We start from the raw sequence: 18218 nt of genomic DNA, 5'->3' as shown, positions 1-18218 counted from the left end.
TCTCTCTCAGGTCTAAGCTGTTGGAGAGTGAGGCCATGAATGAGTCTCTGAGACGCAGTTTGTCTCGCCTCTCTTCCCGCGCTCTGTACCCTGCCTCCAACCCCGCTGCTCCGGGAATCTCTCTTGGTTCCTCCCCCTCTGTTTCCATGGATGCAGAGATGACAGATGTGATTTGTCAAGCCAAATTAGATGTAGAGAGGCTGAAGAAGAAGGAGAGAAATCAAACCAGGAAGAGGTGAGGTCTGAGGGTGGTGCTAGAACATCTCCAAAAATCATAAAGCACCAAAAATGTTTTTAAAGTACCTTTGGATTAGAGTTCACCAGGCACACTTTCAAATTGTGAAATCACCCCATTTTTAAAGCAACAGTGCAAAAAAACAACAACAACATCTTAAAAAAAGTAAATAGACAAATTTTTTTCTAAATTACTATCCCATCCCTAATAATGACTTTAATGTAAAATGATACCTTTTTTGGTTAAGTCTGGCTTGCATGCCCTCCTGTACTGATGATGTTCTCTTTGGAAAGATTTATTTTTGAGAAAATCATATTTAAAATTAAATGTCATCATACTAGTAAATTTGTAACAAATATACATTTATTAATTATATTATATAAGTCATCCATGCACATATTCCATAAAGTTTCTTCTTTTAAGACGGCCCAGTTTGTCTTAACACTGGTTTTTTAAGTGCCTGGCACTGTCTCCTGGCATAAGCAGAGGTATTATAACATTTTACGCTGACTGTGTATCTGGAAGACTTTAATAGGCTTGTCCTCTCCTGACTTTTTTTTTCTTTGTAACTGAGCCAATAAGAGTGTGTAAAATATGCCGGAATTAGATTTATCTGTGTTTGTGTGCATGCCAGTATGTCCTGAGCGACTCAGGACAGCAAGCTGGCAAAGATACAAGTATCTCATTAAATTGTGCGGTATAATGAGTATGACTGAAGGAATGTCAGCTCTTCAGAATGGCTCTAATGCGGCCGTAATGGGAAAGAGGGCATGTGTAGTTTCTGAACCTCAACATGACAGAGTTACTAATGAAAAACCAAATCTGATGTCCCAGCATAAATCTCTGCTGCATGAGTCCCTGTGGTATGATTATAAGACGATTAAATGACCATTATATCTGATATTCCGTATGATATTCCACCTGTGTTTTTGTCTCTTTATAGTCCTGAGAAAGAAAAGGGTTTGAAGAAGAGACCCAAACTTCATCCCCAGGAAAACGGCGAAAAGAGAGAGAATGGACTGAGCAGAGAAAATGAAGAGAGACGAGAAAACGGAGACGGGGATTCGGATAATGAACCTGAAGAGGTGAGGGGATACTGCTGGAGGTGTTTACTAAGGCACTAGGTACTAGTACACAAGTACTATTGCACATACTTAGAGTTATGGATTTCAACAAACACTCATGCCATTCTAAACCTACATGACTTTCTTTCTTCTGTGGACCACAAAAGGAAATATTTAGCAGAATGTTTAAGCTGCCTTGTCCCTGGTCACCTTTCAGTTTCATTTAATGGAAAAGGACAATGAAAGTGACCAGGGACAGAGCAGATTGGACATTCTTATAAATATCTCTTTTGTGTTCCACAGAAAAAAGCTGTCAGGTTTGGAATGACATGAGGGTGACTAGATGAAGGCGTATTTTACATTTGTGGGTCAACTATCCCTTTTTAGGTGATCAGGCGTATGATTTTTGCCTGTTGGATGAAAAAAGGGCAAAAAATCCCATATACTCACAATGAAGGAAGACTTGATCATAGAGACTTGATGAACGGCTTTTTAGACTTGGGCCATCACCCAAAACAACATAGAAATCTGGTCTGCTGGGTATACAACAATGTTACAGAGACACTATTTTAAAACATCCAGTTGGATTAAAATTGTAATATATAAAAAAGGGTCGAAAAATCAAGTTGTAAGACATTGACAAGATGTTGAGAAAAAACTTTTAACTCTCTTATTGTCTTAAGAAACTGCACCCTCCTTTTGTCCTTCCGGTCATTTCTGACCCGTATTGGAAAAACTATTCTAAATGCATAAATTCTTGATTAGTGGACAATGCCACTAAAGACCCCACTTAATGAAAATCTGTTTTATTGTGAATGAATGTTGCATTTATATAGCGCTTTTTCTGATACTTCACACAAAGCTCTTTACACAGTGAACGGGACTCTCCTCAACCACCACCAGTGTGCAGCATCCACCTGGATGATGCGACAGCAGCCATAGTGCGCCAATATTGTGATCCCACAATAATCATTAATAAGTAAATCAGTATCTTAACTTAAATCAGTAAATAAATAATTTTAAGTGTAAAATGATAGGGGGAAATTATATGTATTGAATATTAATGTAGTAAAAAAAAAAAAAGTAAGATTTAAAAAAAAATAAAATTATGTAAAAGCTTAGAAAACATTGGCCAAGGATGTCTCAATTTATATTTATTTAACCGTAGTGTCATGAGTGTTTCTCATGAAAACACTAAAAACTACACAATTCTTTGTCACAATGACAGTCATCTCCAGCACATCCTGGTCTGTTGTCTGGATCATCATCATCTGACCACTCTGATTTTGACTTTAAAGCCATTATGGGTTTCTCACTGAGCATTTCCAAAGCCCTTTTGCTAATAGTTAACTTGATAATAGTTTGCTTGTTAGCTGATTTAGAATATTTGAATGTCTATGTTTTAAAATCTGTCATATATACAGTGTATATATATATATATATATATATATACAGTTGTGCTCAAAAATTTGCATACCCTGGCAGAAATTGTGAAATTTTGGCATTGATTTTGAAAATAGGACTGATCATGCAAAAAAACTGTCTTTTATTTAAGGATAGTGATCATATGAAGCCATTTATTATCACATAGTTGTTTGGCTCCTTTTTAAATCATAATGATAACTGAAATCACCCAAATAGCCCTGATCAATAGTTTACATACCCTTGAATGTTTGGCCTTGTTACAAATATACAAGGTGACACACACAGGTTTAAATGACAATTAAAGGTTAATTTCCCACACCTGTGGCTTTTTAAATTGCAATTAGTGTCTGTGTATAAATAGTCAATGAGTTTGTTAGCTCTCACGTGGATGCACTGAGCAGGCTAGATACTGAGCCATGGGGAGCAGAAAAGAACTGTCAAAAGACCTGCGTAACAAGGTAATGGAACTTTATAAAGATGGAAAAGGATATAAAAAGATATCCAAAGCCTTGAAAATGCCAGTCAGTACTGTTCAATCACTTAAGAAGTGGAAAATTCGGGGATCTCTTGACACCAATACAAGGTCAGGTAGACCAAGAAAGATTTCAGCCACAACTGCCAGAAGAATTGTTCGAGATACAAAGAAAAACCCACAGGTAACCTCAGGAGAAATACAGGCTGCTCTGGAAAAAGACGATGTGGTTGTTTCAATCTAGCCTGCTCAGTGCATCCACGTGAGAGCTAACAAACTCATTGACTATTAATACACAGACACTAACTGTAAAAACCAAAAAAAAACAAAACATTAGTTCCGTGTGTGTGTGTGCGCGTGCGTGCGGAAATGTGCATCTGTGCACAAACCCCATTTGAGATGTATATTGTAAGTTTGTTGTATGTAACTTTTGGGAAAGATGCAGTACCCAGTGAAGCAGGAGGGGAAGCAAGAGAACATTATGGAGCTAGATTTAAGAAAATTTGAAATAATTTTTTTTTTTACTCATTTACTCATATGTACATTTGATTCATAGATGTACAAAAACCTATTTAAAGCTATATATCATCCAGAACGTCTGAAGGTGAATGATCACATCTGGTTCTTCCCATAGGGGTAAAAATTGACAGTTAAGACAATGGAAGGAAAATGTGTTTTAAATTATTTATTTTAAACAGTACTGTGCAAAATTTTTAGGCACTTGTGAAAAGTGTTGCATAGTGAGGATGTTTTCAAAAATAATGCCATAAATAGTTTTAAATTGATCAATTAACATCATACAAAGTCCAGTAAACATAAAAAAGCTAAATCAATATTTGGTGTGGCCACCTTTGGCTTTAAAACAGCCCCAATTCTCCTAGGTACACCTGGACACTGTTTTTCTTGGTTGTTGGCAGATAGGATGTACCAGGCTTCTTGGAGAATTCACCTCCAACATTTCTTCTGTCTCTTCATGTAATCCCAGACTGTCTCGATGTTCAGTGGGGGGCACTGTGGGGGCAATGCCATCTCTTGCAGAGCGCCCTGTTCTTCTATTCTAATCTTTTCTATTTGCAAAAGTAATGTTTGGGAGTCTAAAATGAATATTTTCTATTGACCCACTAAAGCTGAAGATATAAATAACCATCTTAAAACAAATGTTTTTGTGAAACATCTTAAGTGCCTAAAACTTTTGCACAGTACTGCATGTACAAAATTGAGTTTTCTTTTTTCTTTTGTTTGTTTTGATGGTCTTGACAAAGTCACAACATTTGGTTCCAGTATTAAAATTTATGTGGTATTTATTACGATTCTTTACCTGCTCCAGGTCAAAAAAGACCCTAATATAAGAGGACCGTTAAAGGAATAATTCACCCAAAAATGGAAATTCTATCATAATTGACTTGCCCTCATGTTGTGCCAAACCCACATGTCTTTTTAAAAAAAAAAAATAATATATACATATATAATTTTTTATTTTCTCCCCTTTTTCTCCCAAATTTGGAATGCCCAATTCCCAATGTGCTTTTAAGTCGTCATGGTGGCGTAGTGACTCGCCTCAATCCGGGTGGCGGAGGACAAATCTCAGTTGCCTCCGCGTCTGAGACGTCAATCTGCGCATCTTATCACATGGCTTGTTGAGCGCATTACCATGGAGACATAGCGCATGTGGAGGCTTCACACTATTCTCCGCTGCATCCACGCACAACTCGCCACACGCCCCACCGAGAGCGAGAACCACGTTATTGCGACCACAAGGAGGTTACCCCATGTGACTACACTTCCTAGCAACCAGGCCAATTTTGTTGCTTAGGAGACCTGGCTGGAGTCACTCAGCACACCCTGGATTCGAACTTGCGAACTCCAGGGGTGGTAGTCAGTATTTTTACTTGCTGAGCTACCCAGGCCCCCTCTGCATGTCTTTTTTAATATGAAACACAAAAATAAATGTTTTAATAAATATCGCAGACTGTCTTCTCAAAACAATGGCTAAAATATAAGAATCATAAAAGTAGTCCATGTGACTTTTGCATCATATTCCAAGTCTTCTGAAGCCATACAATAGGTTTTGGTGAGAAAGAATTCGAAAATTAAGTCGTTTTTCAATGAAAATCTTTCACCTGTTGTGCGTTCATGAGTGTACGACAGGAGCGCATTCACAGTGGCTTGTGTGCTCACGCAGGTACTTGGGTTGTTTAGCGCTAACAACAACCCAACCCAAGTTCTCACGTAAACTTGTGCTCACTGTGCCACTGTGAGTAACTTATGACAGAATTTCCATTTTTGGGTAACTATTCCTTTAAGCAAAAACCCTTTCAATCAAAATTCAAAATTTAGATAACATACAAATCTCTGCTTCATCTTATTTAATCTTGTGTAGGATGGCATGTATCCTCTTCAGGAGGACGATCAGGGGGAGAGTGGCTGTGAGGAGGAGGAGGAAGAGGAGATCAGGGAGGAGGAAGAGTTTGATAGTGACGAGAGCCTTGTGGACTCTGATTCTGACTCCGACGAGAAAGGTGCATTCTGGCATACATTTGTTACTAACATCATGTGTATCTCTTGCATGTAAGCCTAGTCTTACTCCTGTAACCCTTTGACCTTTGGTCACAGTGAACTTGCAGGCAGATCTTGCAGATCTGACATGTGAGATCGAGATCAAACAGAGACTGATCGATGAGCTGGAGAACAGCCAGCGGCGATTGCACACGCTGAAGAGTCAGTACGAGGAGAAACTCATTCTGCTTCAGAACAAGATCAGAGACACACAGCTGGAGAGAGACCGCGTGCTGCACAACCTCAGTGAGCATCTGTCATGTCTGTGTCTGCTTTCAAAGTGTTGTCTCTTTGTGTCTTGGCTAAATGTGTTTTGATTCTTTGTTTCCTCAAAATTTCAAAGTGCAAAATAATACGCCACAATAGGCTGTGGGTAACATTGATTTCACTATGGTAAAGGAATGTTGTTAGAAGTGTTGTTCGAAACCTTAAAGGTATTTAAAACCTTTAGCTTATCTTGGTTGTGTAGAATGTGCTGGAACTAAGACTCTCACTATTTTAATGAAATAGTGTCCATGGAGAACTACACTGAAGAGAAGGCTAATAAGATTAAATCAGAGTACGAGAAACGTCTGAAAGAGATGAACCGAGATCTGCTGAAGCTGCAGGTTGCTCAGAAAGAACACGCTCGTTTACTGAAGAACCAGGGCCGCTATGAGAGAGAGTTGAAGAGGCTGCAGTCTGAGGTTGCTGAGATGAAGAAAGCCAAGGTGAGAGCTTTATTTCTAAAGTTATGATGCCATCTATAGGCTGCCAGCAGAAATGGATGCTGAACATTTGAGTCCCTCCAAGAATTGAGGCAATTGGTTGTTATTGAAATGTATGTAGTTGAGAATGAAGACATTCACTGCACCAGTTTTCTATTTTAAGACAGTAATTAAAACAGTGCCAAATTTCCCATGAGTGGAGAATATTTTTACTGAAAGTACAGTAGTTAGTCCCTTAAATATAGACTATGTCCCAATTATCTTGAAAAAATGAACTTCACAGGTGATGGGAAAGTACATACTTTTGAGTGTGTAGTAAGATGCTTCAGTATTGGGAAATAATGTCATGTAAATAAATTGTCTGACACCACAGACCTTTTTGTCATGCACTGTTAGAGTTTTACATGCAAGAGCTTTAAAATGATAGTTCACCCAAAAATAAAAAATTCATCATTTACTCATGCTATCCCAGATGTGTATGATTTTTTTGAATAATATCTCAGCTCTGTAGGTCCATACAATGCATGTGAATGGTGGCCAGAACTTTGAAGCTCAAAAAATCACAAAGTCAGTATAAAAGTTATCCATACGACTCCACAGGCTAAATCCAAGGCTTCAGAAGCAATATGATAGGTCTGGGTGAGAAACAGAAGTGATATGGTAGGGATGGGTGAAAAAACATAAATATTAAAGTCCTTTTTTACTGTAAATCTCTGCCTTTGACCAGCCCCGACAAGTAGGTGGTATGCACAATATGCACAAAGATTGCAAACTGCTGAAAAATAAAAGAAAGTGGAAGTGAAAGTGGAGATTTATAGTAAAAAATAACTTAAATATTGATCTGTTTCACACCCACACCCGTCATATTACTTCTGAAGACATGGATATAACCACTTGAGTCGTATGGATTACTTTTATGCTCCCTTTATGTGTTATTTGGAGATTCAAATACATTAATACTTTACTCAGTTGTAACAATGATACATTTAATAATGGCCATAAAATAAAATATATCATAAAATAAAAACAGAAAAGATCAGATGCTATTAAAAATATTTTTTTATACCTCACTTCATACTTTTCAGTTCTGCTGTGCCTTGGTACATCCCTAAATATCAAACTTTTTATTACAAACTCTCCTTTGGCTGACGTTTTGTGCTTATCACATAATATTTTGTATGGATGGTATGTGAATGCACTCAAAAATATGTTTTTGTCTATTATTAAAATTTACACATTTCAGCTTCATAATAAAATTACTTCAAATTGAATTGTGTAATTTATAACTATATTAAATTATGAAAAAAAATATTTAAATGTTATTTTTTTGATTTGTTTGTTTTTTTGCATTAGGCAGTTGCTTTTATCCAAAGTGTCTTAAAGTGCATTCAGAGTATACTGTGTACATTTTATCAGTTTCTGTGTTCCTGGGAATCGAACCAGGAATAATTTTGGCATTGCTAGTGCCATGCTCTACCAGCTGAGCTTTATGAACCCCTGACCTGTGTTCTTGTTCTCTTGTTCTTCTTTGCCATTGTGCTAGCTCAGGATCATAAATGCATGAAAACTGATGCGCAGGATCAAACACACAGAATGTTTTATAATCCTAATTGCAGAGAGCACATCAATATGAAGACAAAAACAAATCCCAGACATTTTTAGCCAATTTTGAAATTCCGGCATGACACTTTTTTCAGGTCCGATAAAGAGCACATGTCTGGGAAAAAGAGGATGCATGATCACCATATGTTAATTCAGATGCAGGGCTAATCTTTATCAGACACTGTTGCGTTGGAGCAGTGGTTCTCATTGTGTGTTTGGCCGTCCCACCAATAGGTGGCGCTGATGAAGCAGATGAAGGAGGAGCAGCAGAGGAGGATGATGATTGAAGCCAAGAGGAACAGAGAAATCGCACAACTGAAGAAAGAGCAGCGACGACAAGAGGTTTAATTCTGATTGACAATATATTATCATAACCAGGGCTTGACATTAACTTTTCGGCTCATTGGTCACTGTGGCTAGTGGCGTTTCAAAGTCACCAGCCACTCATTATTTTCACTAGCTAAAATCGTATGCTCCACATTAAGTGCCTAGGGTAACTGAACAGGCCTAAGGATTTAAAGGGATATTCCGGGTTCAATTCAAGTTAAGCTCAGTTGACAGCATTTGTGGCATAATGTTGATTACCTCAAAAATTTATTTCGACTCGTCCCTCCTTTTCTTTAAAAAAAGCAAAAATCGAGGTTACAGTTAAGCACTTAAAATGGAAGTGAATGTGGCCAGTGAAAGTGAATGTGGACAATTTTTGGAGGGATTAAAGGCAGAATTGTGAAGCGTATAATTTTATAAAATCACTTACATGAATTATTCTGTTAAAACTCATATTATTTGAGCTTTAAAGTTGTTTAAATTGACATTTATACAGTCATTTTAGGATTTTAGGGATTGGTGACATCGTCATGGCAACGAAGTTGTAAAATTGGCTATAACTTTACACAGAAAAGGTTAGTAAGTGTTTTTTATCACACTTAAATCATCTTTACACACATATTGTTTATGTCTTGTGGCTGTACATTTGAAACAATATTTTAACGTTCAAGATTGCCTAGATTCACTTCCATTGTAAGTGCCTCACTGTAACACATATTTTTGCTTTTTTTAAAGAAAAGGATGGACGAGACAAAAGGTAATCAATGTTATGCCACAAATGCTGTCGATTGAACTTAACTTAAATTGAACCTGGAATATTCCTTTAAGGTACCTTTAAGCAAACATGACCAGCCAGAACAGGAGTTGGATAGAACAGAAGGAAAACTTAGTCAATAATTTGTCCATAATTCATGGAAGTCCACACTTATATCCCTTTCTTCAAAACTGTACAAGACCTGCACTTATGAATGTTTACCGTTGTTCTTCCATTGTTTAACAGTGGTATTTGTAATAAAAAGACCCTAACCACAGGTAAGATCATTGATGGCTCCTCATTACCACGGTTAGGGCAATTTAGAGAGTCTTTCTAAAAATGTAAACCGTAGTATTTGTTATTAAAAAACTATTAGCCTAAACATATTTAAAAACTGTATCTACAACTTTCACAGTTGTAATTAAAGTCTAATAGATTCGCCTTAATAGATTTAATATGAGTCTGTAACATTTCTGTCATAATATCAGTTAGTGTTACTACAAAAAAACTTGATACATTTTAGTAAGGGTGATGATGTGTAGATAGTCTAGTCTTGTAACATACTGTATGTTGGTACATGCCACAGTGTTGTTTCCACTTTTCCTTGTTAGAAGTGCTGTAGCTAATGGGGTGAAATGTGGTAATGATTCTAGGGGCCCACAGGTCCAGGAGGGCCCCACCACAGATTTTAAACAGTATTTTTTTATATGAAAGGGGCCCAGACCAATATACAGTCGTTTGAGATGTTTGATTTCCTTCAAACCACCGTAATGTACAATCTATGTAAAATCTTTAATGAGTTGCATAAGTTTTGTGGTCTGTGCTGCAATATCAAGGGAAGTGTGGTTAAATTTAGCATATTATCAGTTCTGAGCTATTCATCTCTGGAGCGCTGATAATGATAAAGCGTAGATAATGAGGGAGGCCTGTTTGACGCGCATGCTCCAGAGGGCAGAGTGGTTCACTCGCACAAGTAGGTCTGTGATGACATATTATTAAGTCAACAAAAATAAAAAGTAGTGGCAACGCAGCTCTCGCCTGATTAGGCAAGTGACCGCTTTGTCAACTGTTGCGAAACACTCGCACACTGGCCCCTAGTCATTGTGCCATCCTTATTGTTAAGCCCTGACTCAGCTGGTCATGTGATCATAACATGGCTGCCCCCATCGGGGGGACCCTCTCCATGAAGAACAAAACAGCTTTTATACGACTTCTGAAATGACATGAGTCTTTTTGTCATGTGAGTGGTCATGATTTTATACATATGTTTCAAGATACATTTTAATTTATTTTGGAGTACAATTTTTTAATGAGGATAAATGATTGAGTGCACATTTACAGTTAAAGAAGCGTTATAGCTTGTTTGTGTCATTTTCTAGATGATAAAATTCTCATATGCCAGCTTGATATGCAGTGTTAGCTACGGAGCAATTTTTATAGCTATAGTTTACAGTTTTCAAGAAAGTTAACCTACGAATGGCTTACTTATAGTTGTCTCTGCATATTAAGCTGGAATAGGAGAAAGTATTTTAAGCTTGAGGGGGTCATTATCATGTATTATCATAAGCTTTTACATCAGATATTTCTCTGCATGCTCCATCAGTATCAGATCCGAGCTTTGGAGTCTCAAAAGCGGCAGCAGGAGATGGTGTTGAGGAGGAAGACGCAGGAAGTGACGGCCCTGAGACGTATGGCCAAACCCATGTCAGAGCGTGTGGCTGGACGTGTGGTCCGCAGACTCACCAGTGTGGGCTCTGGAACTGAGCTCTCCGCTAGCATGACAACGGCCTCCTCTGAACCTGAGTCAACTCGCTCGGTGTCCAGCATCATAAGGCATTGGAACACCAAACTGAATGGATACCTTGGAGAGAATGAGAGCAATGGGAGTAGAGGAAGTCTGGCCAGGTCAGTGAGAGACTGTGATTTACAACATAAAATCAAAGTTGACATGATTTACTTTCTTAATAATTGTCCCTTTTCTTATTGTGCATAATTCATCATTTATTGAATTTTGTAATGCCTAAATAACGTGTAGCATACAAAACTATTTTATTTTGTTTGACTAAGAAGTATGGATGTATAATATGGGCCATACAACAGTTACCGACCATTTAAAACTTTTCTGTATTGGCTAGAATTGTAATATTGCCGCATTCCTAACTTAGAGATACAACAAATTAGATAAGTTATATACACTGAAGATGCTTTCTGGTGTTGTCTTTAAACAACTCATTCAAAGGCTAAAAAACATTTACATAATGGTTCATCTTGGATCTTTTAGTTGACATTCATTAAAAATAAATGTTCACATGTTTTATGAGGTGTAGCTTACACTTTGCTTCTTGTTATTAGTAGTAAAAAGAAGTTCCAGCGGAAGGGTACAAGCACGAGTTTCTCAAAGACAGCCCGTCAGAAGTGGCAGGCTTTAGAGAGGAGAATCATGGATATTGTGATTCAGAGAATGACCATCACCAATGTAGAAGCTGATATGGATCGCCTTATTAAGGTGACTGGTGCATTATTTTCACTGTTCATATAGATGAAATTTCACATCAGGGACTAAAAACGGTTCAAAGAACGAGAAACTAACTTTTTTAGCAGAGCGTAACCGAAAAAGGGAACCAAGTCATTTTCAATTGTTCCAGAGTGAAAAAGTTATTTTTAAATGCTGGTAACTGGTTTTAACCATTTAATTTTGTTCCAATAATTTTTTCATGAAGTCAAAGGGTTTATCACAGTACATTTTTGGGATTACATCACTTTGTGTTGCCCGAAAAAAAACATGTGCTTTGATCCTGAAGGAAACCTCTGCATCACACGTTTCTTTGCCTAATTGCCCATTGTGGATATAGCGTTCTGCGAATGAAAACCTTTTTTAACAAATATGTATAATTACTACATATACATGCATGGTTAATCCAGGTACAAGGAAAAAACTATTAGAGGTAAAAAGCAGCCATATCACCCTGCAGCTCTTGTCTGGTTGCCAACTATAGCTAAGCAGGGTTGAGCCTGGTCAGTACCTGGATGGGAGACCTCCTGGGGAAAACTAAGTTTGCTGCTGGAAGAGGTATTAGGGAGGCCAGCAGGAGGTGCTCACCCTGCTGTCTGTGTGGGTCCTAATGCCCCAGTATAGTGATGGGCATTATATCAATATATCTATATCAATATATCTATATCAATATAGACACTATATTGTAAAAAGGCACAGTCTTTCAGATGAGATGTTAAACCGAGGTTTGACTCTCTTTGGTCATTAAGGATCCCAGGACACTTCTCGTAAAGAGTAGGGGTGTAACCTGGTGTCCTGGCCAAATTTCCCCCATAGGCCCTTCCCAATCATGGCCTCCTAATAATCCCTATCCATTAACTGGCTGTATCACTCTACTCTCTCCTCTCCACCAATAGCTGGTGTGTGGTGAGCGTACTGGTGAACTATGGCTGCTGTTGCATCATCCAGGTGGATGCTGCACACTGGTGGTGGTTGAGGAGAGGCCCTCTATACTATGTAAAGTGCTTTGAGTGCCTAGAAAAGCGCTATATAAATGTAAGGAATTATTATTATTATTATTATTATTAAAAGTAAATTTCTCTGGCTTGTTTTTCCAGACCACATTGCTTGTTCCTCTTGCGAGATCTGGCAACACTCCAACTGGTATTTCACCCACCCTTAGCTCAGAGTACTGTAATTTTAAAAAGAACGTTCTTAACCGTTCTTTTATTTTTATTCTAACTGGTTACCATTTGGAAAGGAGGCTGTGGAACTTCCGAACCGAAATGAAAAAATACTGTTTTTGCTCAGAATGAACTGAAATGAAAAACATTTAGTTTTTAGTCCCTGTTTTACATACAGTGGGGTCCAAAAGACTGAGATCACATTTAAATCAGGGTTTCAAAGGATTAAAAAAAGGAAAAGATTCTTGATTATTTCTAGGTCACTTATCAAATGTAAGAAAATTGGTGGTATTGAGCATGCAAACTCCTTTGTACAAAATGCCAGACTTCCTTGCTTGCTTTGAAGCACACAATATGCTCTTTAGAACTTTCTACGATCATGCTGGGATAACATGGATCATCAGGTTTTTGTAGTCCAAATATTAAAAAATTCTGAAATCCATGTTAGTTTTTCAATTTAACTTTTCACTCAAATTGTAATCCTGAATATATGTAATGGTAAAACCTTTTTATTAAATTAGGACAAATGCAAAATAGCAGCATTTTTACTAGTGGACATTCGGACCCACAGTATGTGTTAAATTGATAGTTCACCCAAATATAAACATTTCCTCATATGATTTACTCACCCTTCTGCCATCCCAGATGTGTATGAATTTCTTTCTTTTGCAGAATACAAATAATGATTTTTGGAAGAATATCTCAGCTCTGAAGGTCCATACAATGCAAGGGAATGGGTGCCAAAATTTTGAAACTCCAAATATCACATAAAGGGAGCATAAAAGTAATCCATACGACTCCAGTGGTTAAATCCATGTGTTCAGACACTATATGATAGATGTGGGTGAGAAACAGATCAATATGTAAGTGATTTTTTTTATCATAAATTATCGTCCCTGCCTGGAATAGTTATTTTATCACAAATTATCCTGATATGCACAAAGAATGTGAATCACCAAAAACAGGAGGAGGAGAAAGTGAAAGTGAAGGAAAAAGGACTTAAATATTGATCTGTTTGTCACCCACACCTACCACATCACTTCAGAAGATATGGATTTAACCACCAGATTCGTATGGAGTCCTTAAATGCTGCCTTTATGTGCATTTTGGAGCTTCAAAATGTTGGCACACATTCACTTGCATTGTATGGACCTACAGAGCTGAAATATTCTTCTAAAAATCTTAATTTGTGTTCAGCAGAGGAAAGAATGTCATACTCATCTGGGATAGCATGAGGGTGAGTAAATGATGAGAGAATTTAAATTTTTGGGTGAACTATCCCTTTAACATTCTGAAAACCTGTATTTTTTGTGCTTGAATAGACCTAGATATTCACCAGTCAAGAAGGATTGTAAACTTCTTGATTGTGCTGTTTAATCGATCATTGTTATCATCCAGTGCATCATTTGTTTTAACTTTTGTGCTCCAGAAACGTGAGGAGCTGTCCATGCAGCAGGAGGCACTGTTGCGTAAGAGGGAGAAATTACTGCACGAGGGCTTTGGAGAGGAGGAGGACGAGAGAGTCCTTCAGGAGATGAATGAGGAGATTGAAGTTCTCAATGCCAACATCGACTACATCAATGACAGCCTGGCAGAGTGCCAGGCCACCATCGTACAGATCGAAGAGACCAAGGTAAACGCCCTCTCACTGGTTTATGAAAGAATGCATTGCCAAATGACACTATTGATGTGGCCTTGAAGAGTTTTTATACCTGAAGGAGCATAGTTTGCACATCGGAGGCAATTATGTTGTTGTTTGCAAGGTCTGAAATCATGTGTGTCCTATAGGATGAGCTGGACTCTGTGGACACCTCAGTGGTCATCAGCTCCTGCTCGCTGGCTGAAGCTCGTTCTCTCCTGGACTACTTCCTCAAAGCCTCTATTGACAAGGCGAGTATAGCCAGACAATTCCATAAAAACTGTTTAATTATTTGTTCAGAAATGTTGTCATTTATGGTCAAGCGGAGGATCCTACAGGTTTCCCACTGTCATTGAAAACCTGAAAACATCAGGGAATTTAAAAATTGTGAGTTCCATGCCTGGAAAAGTCATCTTTAAAAGTTATGGAAACGTCATATACATTTTTATGGTGCATTTAAAATTCTCTAGATATGCTCTGCATATATTTAATAATATTTCATTAGCTAGAAATAGCTTTAGATTTAAAAATTCTCATCCGGTTGTTACAAAAGTTTAGAAAAGTAATGGAAATGTCATTGGTCAAACGGTGTGGGAACCCCGAATCTAAGTATGCTTATAAATGACATTAATTGTCTATATATTGTAAAATGTACAGATGAAAACATTAAAAGTAGATTTGCAAAGCAAGAACTAAATGGAGGTGTTTGTGCTTGTGTGTATAGGGCTTGCAAGTTGCTCAGAAAGAGGCTCAGATTCGGCTGCTGGAGGGTCAGCTGCGGCAGACAGACGTGATTGGCTCTTCCCAAAATCACATGATCCTGGACGCTCTGAGGGAAAAGGCAGAGTGTATCCCTGAGTTACAGGCCTTAATCCACAATGTCCAGCAGGGTGAATATTCACTTTAAATAGTGTAGCAACTTTATAAAATGACTACTTTTGTGAGCTCTCAAAAATAAAATGTAAATAAAATTTCGGACATTTAAATCATTAAAGGAATATTCCGGGTTCAATACAAGTTAAGCTCAATCGACAGCAATTGTGGCATAATGTTGATAACCACAAAAATGTATTTCAACTCATCCCTCCTTTTCTTTCAAAAAAGCAAAAATCGAGGTGACATTGAGTCACTTACAATGGAAGTGAATGGGGACGATTTTTGGAGGGTTTAAAGGCAGAAATTTGAAGCTTAAAATTTTATAAAAACCCTTACATTAATTCTTCTGTTAAAACTCATGTATTTTTTTAACTGTAAAGTGGTTAAATTGTCATTTTTATAGTCGTTTTAGGGTTTGTTGACATTACATCGTCATGGCAACGAAGGTGTAAAATTGGCTATAATTTTACACAGAAAAGTTTAGTAAGTAATTACTACACAGTCAAATAATGTTTACATGCATACTGTTTATGTCTTGTGGCTCTACCTTTGAAAAAGTGATTATTTTAATGTTTAAAACATTGGCCCCCATTCACTTCCATTGTAGGTGCCTCACTGTAATCTAGATTTTTTTTAAAGAAAAGGAGAGGCAAGTTTATAAACGATTTTTTGTGGTAATCAGTATTATGCCACAAATGCTGCTGATTGAGCTTAACTTGTACTGAATCCGGATTAATGTCCCTACAGTTCAATTTGATCTCCAGCTTTTAACCTCTACTGATGATATATCCACACATGTACCACACAGTCTGTTTATGTTTATGGTGAGACCTTTCTTACTCAAAGTACACTTAGAGTTGCTAAAAGAGAGTTTATTGTATTAAATAGTTATTATTCTTGTGAATGCTTCAGAGAATGGTTATGCAAGCACAGATGAAGAGGCATCAGAGTTCAGTCAGGCATCTGAGAGTGGGTATGACTGCATTCCACACGGACACACTCTCTTACTTCATAATGTGATCTAATCATTCAGTTTGAGATTGAATATCACTGTTTTTTTGTTACAGTTTTTGCCAAATGAAGTTGTCGGCGAGTCAAGATGACTTTAAGATGAAGGTAAAGCTCAAAGTGTCTTTAATCAAGTAGCAATTTAAGAACTTCTATTATTAGTTTACATGGCTATTATAGACTTACATAATGCATAAGTTAGAGAAATGTATTCTTTTTATAATGTTATCAGCTTTGGAATGCAGCACAGCCTCATATTGTTGCTGAAGTAATGACCAGCAGGTGGCGATTCAGTATTATTTTTAAATACGTACTGCGTGTCCTCTCGCAGGTTGAACCCCTGCTCTCGGCACAAATGAAGGCAGTGTCTGCTGAGTTCTTGGGCCCCATACTTGACCCCACCTCTAAGAACATCACAAAGTCCTTCGCTTCACTGTCAGAGATCCACAAGAACGGCCTGGTCCTCAAAGAGCTCTATTCCAGAGAGCTGGTGTCTCGAACCATTAGCCTGCCTGTCAGAGGACACACCTTGTGAGTGAAACTATGGCATGCATGCTCCTCTGATACAGTATTGAACCATTTTCTTTTCATGATGTTGAACGGAAACATTTTGTGTTTTGGGATCTGTCCTTATCAATTAATCCAAGTTATTTAGAAATGAAAAGAGCTTATGTGTGTATGATTCAGTCCAAGACAATCCAGAGGGTCAGACACATCTCCATTAACAAGGAGACCGTCATATGACCGAGGACAGCCATACAGGTAACCTCATCACATGAAACTTCCCATGTATAACTATAATAACTGTTGTTCAGATTGCAATCTTCTTACTGTATACTGTGATGTAAACACTGAAAACAATGTGCTTTTTTAAAAGAATAGTATGTGTAAGTGTGTATGATGCAATTCAGACAGTAGTTTGCTACACTGTTTACATAACATTATTACATATGCATTTTAATTCAGCATGTGCCACCCCAGTTATCATATTAAAAGAATGTTCTGGGTTCAGTACAAGTTAAGCTCAGTTGGCAGCATTTGTGGCATAATGTTGATTTCCACAAAAATTAATTTCGACTTGTCCCTACTTTTAAAAAAAAAAAAAAAAAAAAAAAAAATCAGGGTTACAGTGAGGCACTTACAATGGAAGTAAATGGGGACAATGAAAGTGAATGTGGCCCAATTTTGAAGGGTTAAAACACAGAAATTTGAAGCTTATAATTTTATAAAAGCACTTGCTGTAAAGTTGTTTAAATTGTAGTTTTTACAGGCATTTTAGGGTTTTAGGGTTTGTTGACATTACATCATCATGGTAACAAAATTGTAAAACTGGCTATAACTTTACACAGAAAGGTTAGTAAGTGATTTTATTACACTAAAAGCATGTTTACACGTATATCCTTTATGTCTTATGGCTAAACTTTTGAAACAGTGAGTATTTTAATGTTTACGGATTGGCCCCAATTCACTTCCATTGTACAGTAAGTGCCTCACTGGAACACAGATTTTTGCTTTTTTTAAAGAAAATTAATTTGTTTGGTAATCAACATTATGCCACCAATGCTGTCGATTGAGCATGACTTGTATTGAACACAGAACATTCCTTTAAAAGTAAGTAAAAAGGGTTAGTTTGCATTTTTAATCCAATTTTGTGTTAAAACATCTTTATTCTTAGTAGTCAACCAAATAAGATGTAAAAAAAAAAAAAAAAAAGATCTCGTAAGATATTACTTTTAAATATATACTGTACATTTTGGCAAATGTAGGATATTTGGGTTTTCTATGCATACAGAAAATGTTCTTATTGTGCACAGTATACATGCACACTGTAGAAGCAGTAAGAGTGGTATGGTAGCATGCTACTCAGAACATATTCAG

General features: G+C 37.3%; 1 protein-coding gene across 7 annotated transcripts in view; it reads left to right on the top strand.

Moving 5' to 3' along the window:
• The window catches only part of kif21b (kinesin family member 21B), a 126932-nt gene that overhangs the window by 66583 nt on the left and 42131 nt on the right, over positions 1-18218 (top strand). For 4 of the 7 annotated variants that reach the window (XR_007895062.1, XM_051676434.1, XM_051676436.1 and 1 more), the window contains exons 11-25: positions 11-235; positions 1179-1320; positions 5577-5715; positions 5810-5998; positions 6263-6462; positions 8296-8403; positions 10746-11047; positions 11495-11648; positions 14247-14450; positions 14606-14707; positions 15181-15346; positions 16245-16305; positions 16400-16448; positions 16672-16871; positions 17028-17102. Coding sequence is in view for 6 of the 7 variants with exons in the window: in XM_051676434.1 (XP_051532394.1) it covers positions 11-235; positions 1179-1320; positions 5577-5715; positions 5810-5998; positions 6263-6462; positions 8296-8403; positions 10746-11047; positions 11495-11648; positions 14247-14450; positions 14606-14707; positions 15181-15346; positions 16245-16305; positions 16400-16448; positions 16672-16871; positions 17028-17102 (2316 nt within the window). In the remaining variant the exon portion in view is untranslated. The remainder of the gene's footprint in view (positions 1-10; positions 236-1178; positions 1321-5576; positions 5716-5809; positions 5999-6262; positions 6463-8295; positions 8404-10745; positions 11048-11494; positions 11649-14246; positions 14451-14605; positions 14708-15180; positions 15347-16244; positions 16306-16399; positions 16449-16671; positions 16872-17027; positions 17103-18218) is intronic. The other 3 variants (XM_051676435.1, XM_051676433.1, XM_051676437.1) reach the window with 1 other exon arrangement.

Source organism: Myxocyprinus asiaticus, chromosome 37 (assembly GCF_019703515.2).
Source record: "Myxocyprinus asiaticus isolate MX2 ecotype Aquarium Trade chromosome 37, UBuf_Myxa_2, whole genome shotgun sequence".
In the NCBI taxonomy this organism is placed as follows: domain Eukaryota; kingdom Metazoa; phylum Chordata; class Actinopteri; order Cypriniformes; family Catostomidae; genus Myxocyprinus; species Myxocyprinus asiaticus.
The sequence above is the reverse complement of the archived record's forward strand: the minus strand, read 5'-3'. Positions and strand labels throughout refer to the sequence as shown.